Raw genomic sequence first — 15,432 nt, 5'->3', positions numbered from 1 at the left:
GAATTAACATGCTTGTCAGGGAACACTGTCTGCTGACCAGTGTCCACTCTGGGGCCTGGGGTGCGGTTAGTCTCTCCAGGGTGGAAGAGGGGTGGACACCTCAAGAAATTTAGCGCTCAGAGGAAGCAGTTACCAGCTGGCGACAGTGGGATTGGTGACTGGTTTATTTCAAGTTGACTCAGCTGTTCTCGCTGGTGCCGTATACAAAGAAATGAAGTGACATCTATGTCACAGGAGTGTAACGACGTCCGTGAAGGTTTACCTCAGTCATGATTCCCTGTGTTCCCAGACGTCGTGTCCTTCTAACGGGGGATCTTCCAATTCCAGCCGCGCTTAGGGGTCACTCATCCCATGCTGTCACTTGCAGGTGGGGCAGCGTTTCAGGAATATACAGTTGGTCTTATAATCAATCAATTTAGTCTATCAGGCTAACAGTTTAAAAGAGAGAAATCAAATCATCATTTCAGTAGACCCAGGAAAATATTTGACAAAATCCAGCATCATAACAGCAAAGAAGGTGTGGAAGAAATTTTCCCTAACCTGATAAAAAGGCATTCGTCACTTACAAAAGTGCCCACAGGTAACATCCTACTTAATGGTGAGAGACTAAACACTTTCCCCCAAGACTGAGCATAAGGCAGAGTATCTCCTGTCATTACTTGTGTTAACACTTGACTGAAGGCTCTAGCCAGGGCCACCAGTCAAGAAAATGTAATAAGAGACATCAAGATTAGAAAGGAAAAAGTAAAACCATCTTTATCCACAGATTTCATGATGTTTTCAATAGAAACTCAGATGGAATCTATAAGAAAAGTGAGTTCGGCTAAAGGAAAAGGTTGCAAGATACAAGATCAGTATACAGAAATCAATTCTATTTCCTGATACAAGGAACAAACAAAAATATAACAGCATAGAAAAATATGAGATAATTTGGATAAACCTGAAAAGATGCAGAAGACTTGTAACAGAAAACTACAAAACATTGCTTTAGGGAGAGTAAGGAAAGCTGGGTAGGCGGAGAGCCAGACTGTTCACGGGTCAGAATCCTACTAATGTCAATGTCCACGATGACCAATCTGTACAACAGATGCCAGTAACGTCCCCTCAGCTTCTATGTGGAGGGGGACTGGTGATTCTCAAATTCATGTTAGAAATGCAGAGGACTCAGTATATCTTCAATAACTTCGGAAAAGAAGAACAAAATTGAATGACCGACACCACCTGATTTCAAAAATAATGGAGATTGTGGAGTAGTTGTGACCGCGCGCTGTTGGCACAAAGACAGACGAGCAGGTTTCAAGGGGCGGAGTCCAGAAGCAGATCCGCACAGACAATGTTGTTCGACAGACGCGGACGGTGAGTCAGTGGGGAATGAAGTCTCTGGAACAAACCACGCTGGAATAATTGGACCTCACACCATCTGTAAATAATAACTCAAAATGGGTCATAGAACTATAAAACTTCAAGAAGAAAATACTAGGTAAAATCTATGTGACCTTTAGTGATGCAAACATTTCTCAGATACAAAAGCCAAACCACAATCCATGTAAAAGAAATTTAAAAAGATAATTTGGGGACTTCATCCATATAAAAAACCTGCTCTTAGATGAAAGATAACTGTTAAGAAACATGAAAAAGATGCCAAAGTGTGGGAGGAAATATTGGCAAGGCGTAGATTTCATAAAGGGCCTGGATCTATAATATATAAAGAGATCTCAAAGCTCAATAAGAAGAACAAGCAAACCAGCGCAAACATGGAACAAAATATTTGAGTAAACCCTGCATGAGAGAGGATATATAGACAGGAAATCATCACATGAGAATACTCTCAGATCATTAGGGAAGTGCAAATCGAAACCGTGAGCACCACAGCACGCCTGTTAGCACGACAGAAATTTAAAAGACAAACGATAGGTACCGCATGTAGGTGAGAATGGAGGAACAGGCCCCCCGGCACGCTGTTGGCGTGGCCGGTCTGGCAGGTCCTTGCACTGAAATGCCCAGCCACCCTAAGACGCGGATGTGCCCTCCTCGCCTTGTTGTGCACAAAAGCCGTCATAGCCGCTACTACCCAAATCCGAACAACCTACCTGTCCGTCAGCGTGGGGCCGATGGAATATTTGGTACGTCAGCATAGTGGGGTGCTCTCCAGCAGGGAGAAGAGCGAACAGTAGGGAAGACACTCAGCGTGACAGTCGATCAGTACATTCTGTGTGATTCACGCAGCAAACGTTTTAATTCTGATGCGGTCCGATTTATGGATTTCTTTTATGGCTGTGTTCTTGGTGTCGGTTCTAAGATCTCGAGGGCTCATTCCAGATCAGGGACGTTCTGTCCTGTGTCGTCTTTGAAAGCTTTCTGCTTTGCCGTTTCCCTGTGTCACCCGTGCAGGAGAGCCACCTGGATGCAGAGTGGGTCCACCCCGTCTGTGAGCCCCAGGCTGGGCTCCACGGTGAGTCGGCCTGTCCCGGCAAACAAGGAAAGGAAGGGCTGCTGGTGCACTCATCCGTGATGGGAGGAGTTCCTGTGTGGCAGGTCAGGCTGTGAGGTGGGGAAGGGCAAGGCCAGGGCTGTCCTCACAGAAGGAAGCTTGGAGCAGACTGGGCTGGACAGTGCCTGGCCATACCCGGGAGGCCCCCTGCATGACAACCCAGTCAGAAACCGGGTGAGATGGTTTCCAATCAGTAACACTCCCTCTGACACTTGGTGACATGAATTTGATTTACAGATGACATTATTAAAACCATGAATATTTCACTTATTAAATGTCATCAATCAGCACATTTTGGAGAAAACCTAGAGGTGTCCCTTTTAGTTGCAGCCACATCTGGAATTACTTACAGATGCGTAAATTCCAAAATGTCACCCGCACGTCACCCGCTTAACCTCATGTTGGGGCAACTGGGCACAATAATCCGTCATTCCGCCTCCCTTAGCACATGATCCTGCTGGGGCGCCACATGGTCCCCAACCCAGGGGCCCACCGTTGGATCTCATTTTAGAGTTCGCATTCATCACCTCCAAGAGCGTCACTCCTCTTTTGTGGTTGCCTCCTCCTCTGGCCAGTTGGGCGCCAGAAAACGGGGCCAGCACCGGTGAGGGTGTTGTCACACGAGCAGACAACACCAGGAAGGGTTTGAGACTCTTTCCGTAAGTGCGACGTACAGATGGGCTGTTCTGCTTGTTCTGAAGCCTGTTTGCTTCTGTCAGTTTCTGGCTGTGGTTGTGTCGTTCCTGTCACCAGGTGAGGTTCCCTCAGTCACTCTGTGGAGCATCCCCCACGCGCTGCGTACTTTCCTAGATGTCCTCAGCTGGGAACTGAGGCGCAGGAACGTGCCCCCCCCCGGGGGTCGGGCCAGCCAGTCCTGAGCTTCCCTCCCGCCCGGCTGGCAGCTGCGAGGCAGGGTCTCAGAGGTGCTGTTCCCTGGGCATCACAGGGAACGGGACATTACGAAGGCGTTCTCGCCAGCCCTAAGCTGGGTATGTGGGCACCCATGTGACAGATGCGCTGCTTTTTAATGTTTTTTGAATTTGTAAGGACTGTGAAGTAACCTTGAATAAGTCGTGTGACTTTCTTGATCATTGGTTTCCTTCTTCCTAACGTGATTACCATTTTCTCTTGGAATGCTGTTAGGAAATCTAATGAACTGATGTTTATAAAGCACTTGACATTGAAAGATGTACAACATAATTTCCTTAAATGCTAACATTAATCTTCCAGATACATTTTTAAGAAATCCCAAGCTTGAGTTATTAAAAACAAAGCACTGACATCAGTGAGAGTTTTGGAACACCGTGTGGAGCAGTACAGATAGGCTCTATAATTTCTCCTGGAAAAACATACCCAGAGGACCTAAGAGACAATCAGATGAAATATTAAATAGCACCTGGATTAGAATAGATTTATGGGATCATTAAAAGGTAATTATTGGTCCATTACCAGAAGCACCAGTTTAATTACACAATGAAGTTTCAGACTGTTTTCGTTAAGTGCAGGAAGCCCGTTGCAATTCCCACTTACTGGTGGTTTGGCTGCCGGATTCCAGTGAAAACCCTCAGTCTGCTTGCACAGCTTATGTTCATTACTCTTTACCCTTAAATACGCAGCATTCCCACAAACGACCTGGAGGGCCTGGCCTCTGCTGGGAGCCCCTCGACGACTCCTGCCAAGCATCTTTGCACCTCTCCTTACAAGAAGCGGTGGGGCCGTCACACGGGACTCATGACCACTTTTCCTTCAAATTGTTACTTGGTTGGACAGTCTCTGTACTAGACTCACTAGTGGCCTCACAGTTGAACTTGATACGCTCATGTACAAACTTTCTAGAAGGATCTAACTCGTGCCACACTAATACATCCATTTCTGTTAGGCTTGTTGCTGTTACACAAACCGCACGTGTGATGCGTGTCATTCTGTGTCTTCAAACCCACATGCACACGACTAACTGCTCTGCACCCGTGGGCTATGCACGGACACAAACGCCCGTGTGGGCTGGCAGGAAGTGTGCGGAGCCTGACCCCAGCGTCTGTGAGTACTTTCTGTCCAGCTGCACTCGTCCCTAACTGAGGGTCATGTCCCTGAGCCTGGCCGATGCTGGCGCGTCCTGGGATGGTGAGCGCACCAGAGCTTCCAGCCAGCGCCACCTCCCACTCAGCAGGGTAACTTGGCAGAAGCCAGCGTCCGTCTACACCGATGGCCACTGGGAGCTCGTGGCCTGAGCCACGGTGGGAGCTTCCCGGAGTGCCGCTCCTGCGAAATGGTTTGGGAAGGTGAAATGAAGCGGGACACATCTGCTCAAGGATGAGGCCAAGAAAACAGGTTATTTTCAGCTGACCTTGGGAGAGGAGAAGGTGGTGAATTTGCTGCAAGTCACAGAAAAATTGGATGCAGAAGCGTCCAGTCAAATGCAGCCAAATACCTGGAGCATTTGCATCAACTCCGCGCTGCTGCAGAGACAGAGCCCTGCAGCCTTAGTGGGGTAACCATCCCACAGCCCAACGGGGTCTCTCGTGGCCAAGATCCAGCTGTTGACACAGCTCCCTCTGGAGGGCAAGGGGCGTCTGCCTCCGGCACAGGAACCAGCCTGTGCCCGGGCCCGTCCTCAGAGCCGCCGCCCCAGCCCCAGCCCCTGTCCTCAGAGCCGACCGCCCCAGGCTCAGACCATGTTCTCAGGGCTGGCCACCCTCCCCGTGCCCTTCCTCCAAGGCATGGCGCTCAGACCAGGTGGAAAGAAGCCCTGCACTTCCAGGTCTCATGCAGCTTGATGAGGGAGATCCAGGATCATCTTGCATCGCAGGGTCCTTCCTTTGTCCCATCTGCCACATCCCTTTTGCCACCTAAGGAAACTTGTTCACAGGTGCTGGGGGCCTTCACTCAGCCTGCCACAGCATCCATCCCATGTCAGTGTGTCGGCACCGTCCTCCTATCAGTATGCTGTCTGTGTTTGACGGCAGCCAGTCCGTGTGCGTGTGGCATACACGTGTCCGCATGCAGACCGTGAGGGTCTGGGGAAAGGGAGCAGGGACACAGGGGACACACCTGCTGCACGTCTCGGGACAACGGGGACAAGGAGAGACGGCATCCGGGTAAGTGTGCTTACGTTGGCTGTGGCCTCCAGGACCTCAGTGGCAGATAACCCGAAACAGCTGGTGGGCCCCCAGGGCTGCGGTGACCTGTGAGGGTGCTGGGGGGGGGGTATGGTGTGGGTGCCACAGTAGCCTGTTGACAAGGATGGCCTGGGTCTGTGATGCCTCATCTCTGCCTTGTTAAAAATAAGTTCTTTCTTCAATGGCTTTTTAGTCTTTTTCCTGAATTTTACAATTTGTAAACTACTTTTTAGTATTTTATGCCTTTTTTGTAAGAGACGATGAAAACCTGTATTTTAATGGAACGCACTTTGCTTTGGGGCAGCATGCTTGCTTGTGAGTAATAATAATAGTAAGATCGACAACGGACCGAAGGCACAGTCTCAGGTGTGGGAGTCTGCATCCTGTACGGGGAAGACGGTGAATTTCTGCTTAATGTCGGGAGGACCAGTGTTGGAATGCATCCTGGACTGGCCGTGACCTTGGGGGAATTGGCCCAGAATCTCCGAGGCCCTATGTTCCTGCCCGAAGAGGAAAGATGAAATCAGCTAGTTCCCAGAGCTTTTCTTTGGGTGGGGCCACAGGTGTTCCGGATCCACGGCAGGTGCCCCGCTGATCAGTGTAGCCTGTGCATACACAGCTGTGCAAGGTGGTCGCTGTGTGCATCACAGAAACCCAGAATCCCATGCACCTGTTCTGCTGCCCCCCACACACTGTGGCTGCCAGGAAGGGTGAGATGCGTCCCTGGGTCCATGTGTCCTGCATGGTCACACCTCAGAACAGAGTGCTGGAATCGCTGACCCATGGTCCGGGGGCCCAGCTGGGAGACACGACAGAACAGAATCAGCCTCTGGAGAGAGACGTGGGAAGTTATCCGGCCTGTCCCGTCGTCGGTCGCACTCCCACCCACCACGACTGTTACTACCTCCCTCAGGCCTGTAGTACAGGAACAGGTCTTGGTGGCTCAACATGTGGCTACTGTTCTCTAAAGAAAAGCAGTTTCCAAACTCTAAAAATCTGACATACTAACTTCTGGTCTGATTGGGACTGCCCGTTCCCGAATCATCAGAAATACATTAAGTTTGGGGCGCCTGGGTGGCACAGCGGTTAAGCATCTGCCTTTGGCTTGGGGCGTGATCCCGGCGTTGTGGGATCGAGCCCCACATCAGGCTCCTCCGCTAGGAGCCTGCTTCTTCCTCTCCCACTCCCCCTGCTTGTGTTCCCTCTCTCGCTGGCTGTCTCTATCTCTGTCGAATAAATAAATGAAATCTTTAAAAAAAAATACATTAAGTATTAATATAGATGTGTTTATCAATGCATACCAGCCTCACCTGTTGGACTTCATAGGACTACAGGAAATGACCTTCCCATAGTCCTTTTCCCAGTCCTTTTCCAGAAAGGAGCATGTCATTCTCTTTTCCAGAGAGAACATATACGAACATATACAGGTGGTTTGCCAGGAACGTCTGAGGTATGTAGGGATGTAACAAAGACATTTCCATTCATTACTGGTGTGGTATTATTACTACAGGTACCAGTGTGGTATCGTTACTACAGGTACTGGTGTGGCATTGTTACTACGGGTACCGGTGTGGTATCGTTACTACAGGTACCGGTGTGGCATCATTGCTATGGGTACTGGTATGGTATCATTACTACAGGTACCGGTGTGGCATCATTACTATGGGGACCAGTGTGGCATCGTTACTACGGGTACCGGTGTGGCATCGTTACTGCAGGTACTGGTGCAGCATTGTTGCTGTGGGTACCAGTGCGGCAGTGTTGCTGTGGGTACCGGTGTGGCATCATTGCTATGGGTACTGGTATGGTATCATTACTACAGGTACCGGTGCGGCATTGTTGCTGCAGGTACCGGTGTGGCATCATTACTACGGGGACCAGTGTGGTATCGTTATTACGGGTACCGGTGTGGCATCGTTACTGTGGATACTGGTGCGGCATTGTTGCTGTGGGTACCGGTGTGGTATCGTTACTACAGGTACCGGTGCGGTATCGTTACTGTGGGTACCAATGCGGCATTGTTGCTGCGGGTACAGGTATGGTATCGTTACTGCAGGTACTGGTGCGGCATTGTTACCACATGCGCCACAGCCTCGTGTGTTCACCTCACTTATGATTATCAACTTCCTCAGTCTTTCAGTTGGGAACATTGTCGATCTGAGGCAATGCTACTGCTTGTTTTTGAATCAGAAATGCACCCAGTGTATTTAGAATGCCAGGCTTCGAGCTGGACTCCATGAACACTCCATTTTAATCCCCCCATTCCACCCAGCACAAGAAGCAGCTTCTGTGTTTGCAAATGCTGGTTCAGTGCGACTCAACGTAAGCCTCCCGCCTTCAGCACTTCACTCACTGCGATGTCCTCTGGCAGCCTGTGCTTTCTGAGTGGACTTCCCGTTACTGATGCAGGGGACAGAGAAGAGATGCCAGCATGTCCTGGTGTTAGCGCTACTTTTATTTATCGAAGTAAATTGAGCTCCCTTTGCTCCTACAGGTGCCCTTTACTACGAAGACAGTACACAACTACTTGCCAAATTAAGCTTAGAGAATAGTCGAGAGGCACAAAGCACTGATGAGAAGATGGAAGTGGCCACAGGAGGTCGGTAGCTAAGCTACCAGGAGCTCTGGGTCTCGAGCTCACGGGCACTGCTGCAGAGGGGGAACAACCCCTGGTCCTCGCAGGATGCCAGCCGAGTGTCCTGGGCAGCTCTTGCGACCCCTGCCCAAGCTACCACACCTGCCCCTCCCCGAGGGCGGGCAGACCCCACCTCACTACTCCCCACATCCAGTGTCCTCCAGCTCCGAGAGCCAGCTGGAGGTCAGGGCTCTCACCCATCCGCCCCTGCACGGCTGCCCCAGTGTGCCCACTCTACACATGGCATCCCGTCACCGGCTATTTGAACACACAGATCTGAAATACAGTCACATGGCCAGACCATCGGAGCTGTGCCCTCAACGAAAACTGTGTTTTTAAAACTCTGAGCCAAGTCATTTCCATGGTAAATGCTTGCCAGTCTCCAGAGTGAATAGGCAACATAGTGTAATTGTGAGGAGTGCTACTTAGCATTTTCTTGGTACAAATGAGCTTTTCTGAAGATTTCGCAGAAAGATGCCAGAGTACTTCATTTCTCTAAAATCCCTTACAGCTTAATTTAATTAAGTGGAGCTCAGTGCTGTGCCTGCCCGTTCTGTCTCTGCCTCTGGATTTGTTACGGGGCTTCATGCAGCCCTTCCTGGAGCATTCCCAGGGAGGGGAGAGCCGCACCAGCTTTACAGATTGTGGGCATTTTCACGTTTGCTCTCCCCAGTCTGCCTCCCTTGTGCAGACGGAAGGCGGTCGAAGGTCCGACCGGGAACGCGCCCCCGCATCTGGCGTCCATCTTTGGAGAGTTCACACTCAGGGACAGTGAGCTCCTGCCCCGGCTTCTCACTGTGACCCCAGAGTCTCCTGCACACGGCACCACAGGCCAGATGTCTTCCAGAAAACCTGCAATAGGACCCAAAAATAAGACACATTCTCATCAAGTTCCTTCTGGACAAAGACTCCGAACCAGTTTCTTTCTGAGTTTATGTGCAGATCCCGAAAAAAGAATGTTACGTATTTTTGAGTGAAGCAACACTAAACTGGGTCTATCTTTTCAAATTTCACTTAAAAGTGTCTTTATGAACAAGTAGAATATGAAAGCCCTGTCCATGAAATCATTAATTCCAAAAACTGTATCCACATTTGTGACATATTTGACAATTTGTGTGTGTGACTAAAGTGCTGTTTTATTTGTAAGTCATGCAGGTCAAACACCTCCTGGACATGTGCGGTGTGCTTGTTAGCGTCTCCGAGGAAGAGTGTTCCCCACACGGCCTCTCTGCTCCTTGCTCCCAGAAGTAGCTGCGTGCAGGCATCGCATTCCCCAGCAGCCTCTGCTCTTTCTCAGGGTAAGGGGTCCGTGGATGTAGCTGACTCGATGAACCCAAGATGTTTGGGGCTGATCGAAGCGGCCTGTTCTCCAACAGGTGTGTGGGCAGGGCACGGGAGACGCACCTGCTCGCCTGACCCTCAGTGCAGCCGTCTTGCCGGGGACGAGAGTCTGGGTCTCTCCAAAGATTGCTTTGAGAACAGGCCTGGGACTTCTGCTCAGCATTTCACCTGTGCTAGACGTCTCTCACCATTCAAAACATACACAGAGGAGAACGGAGTGGTCTCCGCAGAAGTCGGCCATTTCCCAGCTGGTGCTGCTCGGCACATTGCTCCGTGGGGCGCTGCCTGGGGACCCGCCCAGAGTGCAGGGGACGAGGGAGTCTGGCGAGCAGCGCCGTTCACAGGGAAGCCACAAGACAGTGCGTGCCGGGGAGAGGAGAACACCGGCCCTCGCTGTGTGCTTGCCGCAGTGAGGGATCACGGTCCGTCCGCTGCTCCCAGGCCTCTTCCTGAGCGTCAAGTTACCGTCCTCATGACGAACGCTGGAAAGAGAACAAATTGTGGACTTTTCTAGGCAATTAAATTTCCATCGGAGCAAGCTGCCATGCACACAGTACCAGCAACGGTGCGCCTTCCCGCCTGCTCCCGCCTGCTGTTCAGACCAGACAGAGTGTCAGTAAATATGTCAGCCACGTCTCCTGGAAACTCTGAACACTAGCCTTTATTCACGAAATGCTTGCCCTTCCCGTTCCCACGATGCCACGAGCTGGGCGAGGGTGGATAGAGCAGCCAGGCCACGTGGCCGTTAAGCAGAGAGGGCTCCTGAGGGACTGGAAGTGCACCATCGTTACAGAACGCTAAAACCTGTCGTCTGCAGCCCAGGTCGTGCAGAGCAGAGCCACACGCAGCCTGCTGTCCACACCTCAGGGCTGTGGCTTCTGTGGTTATAACTTGGCCACCAGGCACCCACCACACTTTTCTCCTTTATTCCAGCGCCTGCGCGCCTGGACCCTGGCCTCTCCAGCTGCAGCACAGGACCCTGGGAAAGCTTCCCCACATGCATTTGCCTCAGTTTCCCTCTTCTGTAAAACGGGGTTCGTAAAAGAGCTGATCTCCCAGAGTTTGGTACAAGTAAGGGGCTGAGAGCTGTGATGCGGAAGATGGCGCGTGGCACATGGTGCAGGGCAGGCGTTGGCTCTCACCGCTCACTCAGGGTGCGTGTCGGGCCACGCCATGTTCACGGGCGTCAGTCACATGGAGGACATGTGGCTCTGCCTCTCCACAGGACCGGGAGTCCTGCTGTCACCTGCCGACCAGGCCCCTCCTGCGGGCTTCTCCCCTCGTCCTGAGGGTGCCATCCTTCGTCCCCACGGTCAGAACTGCCTCCTCTGCGTGCGGACGCCTGCTCGCGGCCTCACACGATGCTCGCTTCTCATCGTGCTTTCTCCTTAGTTCTGCCCTTCCCTTACGCCCTGGCTGCACGCTGTCTGGAACACCCAGGATGCTAACCTTCGTGCCTTGGCTTAGTTAACGGCACGAGAGTGTAAATTGTTTAACATACTTGAACATGAACCTGAATGTGGTATTTGACACCGTATTCTGTATTACAGCCCAATTTAGTTCGGCCTCCTGTCCTGCGAGGAGCTGTTTGGTCTTTATTATCTTGATTTTTCCATGGCTGCGGCACATTGACTTTGTGGCTGTGGTGTTCATAGATGGAGTGAAAGGCATTATGGCCCTGGTCGTGTTGTCCTAGCGCCCCACAGACCCTGCGGTTTCAGGCACGCTCACAAGAGGGGCCCCAAGCTCCATGCTCCAGGGCAGCTCAGACCCGCAGTTGCACTGTCCATGTCAACGTCTGCCTCAATTTCCCTCTAAAGATTGTTTCTCAAGCAGCATGGCCTCCCCAGCCTCCCAGCCAGGGTGACCAGGTACACGTGGACTCGCCCCTCACGTGTGCCCAGCTGGGCCCCTGCAGCCCCGCGCAGCCTCGCCGGCAACACAGCAGGGCTGTGCGCACCCTCACCCGCGGTTGGTGGGAGGGACCAGGGGCCTGTGGTCTGCACTCCCTGAACAGGTGTGAGCCTCAGCCTTCTGCGAGGGGCCCGTGGCGCCCACCATGCCACCGCCCTGCTGGGCTGTGCCTCTGGCTGTGGGCGGTGACTGTCCACATGCTGTCCATGCCCTGCCCGGCCCCGTGCACATCTGCTCCAAATACAGATCTAAACAGCACTGTGGCCTGCAGAGCCCTGGGGGGAGTCACAGTAGAAAGCAAGTTATTGTTTAAGTGTTAAATTTATTAAATTAATGAATAAGATGGTAGCCACTAACTCAACAACCTTTTAAAAAGGATTAATGAGCCGGGAGGGCCAGTGAGGGGCCTCAGGGCACAAGGACCTCATGGTGCTAAGGGCCTGCGTGTTCTTTCCTGTGTGTGTCCCAGAGTTGGCACTGAAGAAGGGGGCCACCCAGAAACACCAACAGGTGCAGACCCCAAACCCCACCAAGGCCTGCTCCCTGCAGCCCAGGACCAGGAGGGGCAGGCTGGCGGGACAGAAACATTTTACACGGTAAGTGATCCACACCAGCCTAACATGCAGACGTCCCCACGGACCCACCCAGTCCTCAGCAAACAGCTCTGCTCCACCAGACAGGAATGAGAGCCCCCATCCCTGCCAGGTGCTGCAGGGGAGTGGAGAGGGGGCCGGGACTTCACCCCACCAGGCAGGATCGAGCCCCCTGCCCCCCACTAGGTGGTACCAGGGGTCTCCACACCATCAGTGGCAGGGAGCAGAAGCAGGGGCCACCTTGCAGGGCTGGAACTCCGGCCCTGTCCGTCAGCAGTAAGGGTCCGACACCAAGAGGGGGAGCTGGACTTCGCCTGCCTTGGTGGTCCTGGGACTGCCCCCTCCCCTGCGGAAGAAGAGCCAGAGAAATCCAGTTAGAACGAGTTAAATGAGCTGAAGGATCTCAGACTTCCAGTAACCCAGGGAGATCTCAAACCAAGTGAAAAGACTGTAGCTGGCAGCACGAAGACGCGGGCGTGAGCATTGGCATATCTGACAACCGTGTTCAAGCAGCCAGCATCGACATGCTCAGAAGGGAGGTAAAGCACAAACGCATGGAAACCGATAAAAAACCTCAGCAGGGAGATCTGAATCCACCCGAGGAGCTAAGTTACACGGAGTGCTGGAGGTGAGGGTCATCCGAGCAAAGAAAAGGCCCAGCAGCTGAGCTGGACGTGGGACCAGAGCACAGGGAGCCACCGCGGGCTGGAAGTACCCGACCACGAGGCCCTGCACACTGCAGGCCTAAAGGGAGCTGACCTTTGTGCTGAGGTGGAACCCCGGAGGGGGGGGGGGCTGAAAAGTCCCGAAGGCATCCTGATGGGAGCCCCCGATTTGACGGGATGGAACGTGCCACCCACCGCGTCCTCCCGCCCGAGCGCCGGCTTTCAGCTTCCCTCCGCGGTGAGGCTGAGAGGTTTTACCTCCAGGCTGATCACACAGGTGTGAAAGGCAGCGCTTCCCATGGTATTAATGGTCCTCGTCCCGATTTGCTCCTCCTGTTGAGAGTGCCGTGCAGATACTTACAGTGCAGGTCTGTGTTTCTGTGCACGTGTGTGTGCACTTGTGTGCACATGCGTGTGGGGGGGGCTGCGCACACAGGAGAGAAAGCCCGCCCTGAGCGTCCGTGTGCTCACCGCCGAGCCGACGAGGTGTTCATGGTTGGGTTTGTTGGCAGAGGTGACCTCACCCAAACCCGCCCCGGCGGATGACATGGGAGCCACACGGCCACAGCCTCTCCCCCGCGAGAGTCTGTGCTTTGGTTTTGGTGTTGCCGATCTTCAGAATCTTTTTCCCCCAAACGGTGTCCGGCTCCCACGGGAACAGCCTGCAGCCCTGTTCTGTCCTGCAGGCCGTGAACAAGGAGAGGAGTGAGCTTGTCACACCCCAGGTCCTTCCAAACAGGGAGGAACAGGGAATCCCTTTGTTCCCAAAACCACTTTGTGGACTGGGGGCTTGCTGGGCCCGTTTGCCTGTTTGTGGTGAGAGTGGCGCCCAGGCCCCGCGTCTAGCCCTACGCGGCTGGAAATGTTGCCCTGGAGACAAAAAGCCAGAAAGTACTCTCCGTAGGCAAAACGTCAGGACTTTTAAAAACCTGGTTTCTGATCGTGGGGGGATAGTGTAACCACCTAATTAATGTTCAACTCCGTTGCTGAAGAATGTTTTCTCAAAATGAATGCTCTTTTCTAGTCGAGAACATACGCGTGCAGCTGGCAAGGAGAAACGCTGTGTTTCACGGTGGATTTCGCGTTGGGATTCACCTGTTTTGACAGTAAGACAAAGGTAAGCTCCCCGGCATGTGCTGCGTGTTGCCCCAGGTCGATGCACACGGTTCACGCTTCAGAGAGGCAGACTGGATTCTATCAGCCCAGCCTGGTTTGCCGCGTGCACGGCGGCAGCCTCGTAGCTGGGCGGAGCCGCCGAGCCCAGCAGTGCGCCACCCAGGTGCGCGGTGCCTCCCAACACCGCCCGCGCTGGCACGGGGTGGGTCTCCTGGGTCCTGCTCCGGGGAAGGACCCCTGGCACTAAGGTAAACACTTTGAAAAGATTCGTTATCTCCTGCCTGACTTAAACCTGAGGGTTTTGGTGAGTGCGCAGCAGCCCTTCCTGGTGGGACTCATCAGGTGTTCTGCTGAGGCTGACGGACTTTACTGCACCGAAGACCACCGTTTCCACCAGCCTCTCTGACGGGCCCAAGCGTTCACCTCAGCCAATAGTATGTCGTACAATAGTTTAAAAGCCACGGGGCTCATTCAGAATGCAGGATGGGAAAGCATGGGCAGGACGATGCTTCACACCACAGGGGCAGAGCCGGCCGGCTTAGCCTGTGCCAGCAGTTCGTCGGCACAGAGCCAGGGACGCCTCATCTCAAGTGGTGTCCTCACCGGTGTTTATTTCCCAACTCCCCTGTAAAACCTTTGCACACTCTCTTCTATGAGTGAATCACTGCACCGAACTCAGGAGCCCCTGTGAAATTGCACGCTAGCTTTTCAGAGGTCTGACCCGTGTCTTCCCCATTCTTCCAGAGAGAGGCTCCCACAGGGGATGAGTTTGCCCTCGGGGGCATCTGGAGGGGCGTTTCTGCTGGCATTGGTGGGGAGAGATCAGAGACGCCGTGAGCGCCCTGCCGTGCACGGAACGGTCAGCAACAGGGTCAGTGGTGCAGAGCTGGGAGCCCTGTTCTAAGGAGGGGCTGCCTTCTCGACAGAATTCTCAATGAGAAAACTCACTGCACACTTGCTACTTTATTCCCTACCAGGAAAATGGGTAGGAGGTTTCACAATAGGGGGCTACCTCATGTTTATTTATTTGTTTACTTACTTTTCAGAGAAGAGAGGAGGGGAGGGCAGAGGGGGGGAGAGAGACTCTCAAGCAGACCCCCTGCTGTGCATGGAGCACAACATGGGCTTCAGTCCCATGACCCTGAGACCGTGACCTGAGTCACAGTCAAGAATTGGACACTTAACCGACTGCGCCATCCAGGCACCCCTCTCCCTAGCGTTTAGAACCACAGCAGGGCCCGTTTGCAGGAACACTCAATGCTAAGAAGGATTCGTGTGCTCCGTCAGCATCAAGGCCGTGGAGAGGGCGCCCTGACACAGAAGCTCCCGCAGGACGGGCTCCGTGTGGCACTGGCCGTGCAGCTGGGCCTGAAGCCGGGTCTGCGTAACCTCCGTGCACCAGTCCTCTGAGTTAGCAACGAAGCAGCTATCCAGGCGCAAGGAAGAAGTTTCTACACCGTCTCTCAACTAGCAGGCCTGACGTGGAGCTTACATTTCTCGTTTTGTGTTCCAAGAAAATCTGGGTTTCCGGAAATCTAACTGAGACTTTCCAAATGTCACC

The 15,432-nt window shown here is 53.0% G+C and overlaps 1 protein-coding gene across 1 annotated transcript in view; it reads left to right on the top strand.

The window, feature by feature from the left end:
* SNTG2 (syntrophin gamma 2) overlaps positions 1-15,432 on the top strand; it is a 176,464-nt gene that overhangs the window by 140,075 nt on the left and 20,957 nt on the right. The window contains exon 16 of the mRNA XM_040623084.1: positions 13,780-13,872. Within this exon, the coding sequence (XP_040479018.1) occupies positions 13,780-13,872 (93 nt within the window). The remainder of the gene's footprint in view (positions 1-13,779; positions 13,873-15,432) is intronic.

This window comes from Ursus maritimus, unplaced genomic scaffold (genome assembly GCF_017311325.1).
Source record: "Ursus maritimus isolate PB19 unplaced genomic scaffold, ASM1731132v1 scaffold_6, whole genome shotgun sequence".
Taxonomy (NCBI): domain Eukaryota; kingdom Metazoa; phylum Chordata; class Mammalia; order Carnivora; family Ursidae; genus Ursus; species Ursus maritimus.
The sequence above is the reverse complement of the archived record's forward strand: the minus strand, read 5'-3'. Positions and strand labels throughout refer to the sequence as shown.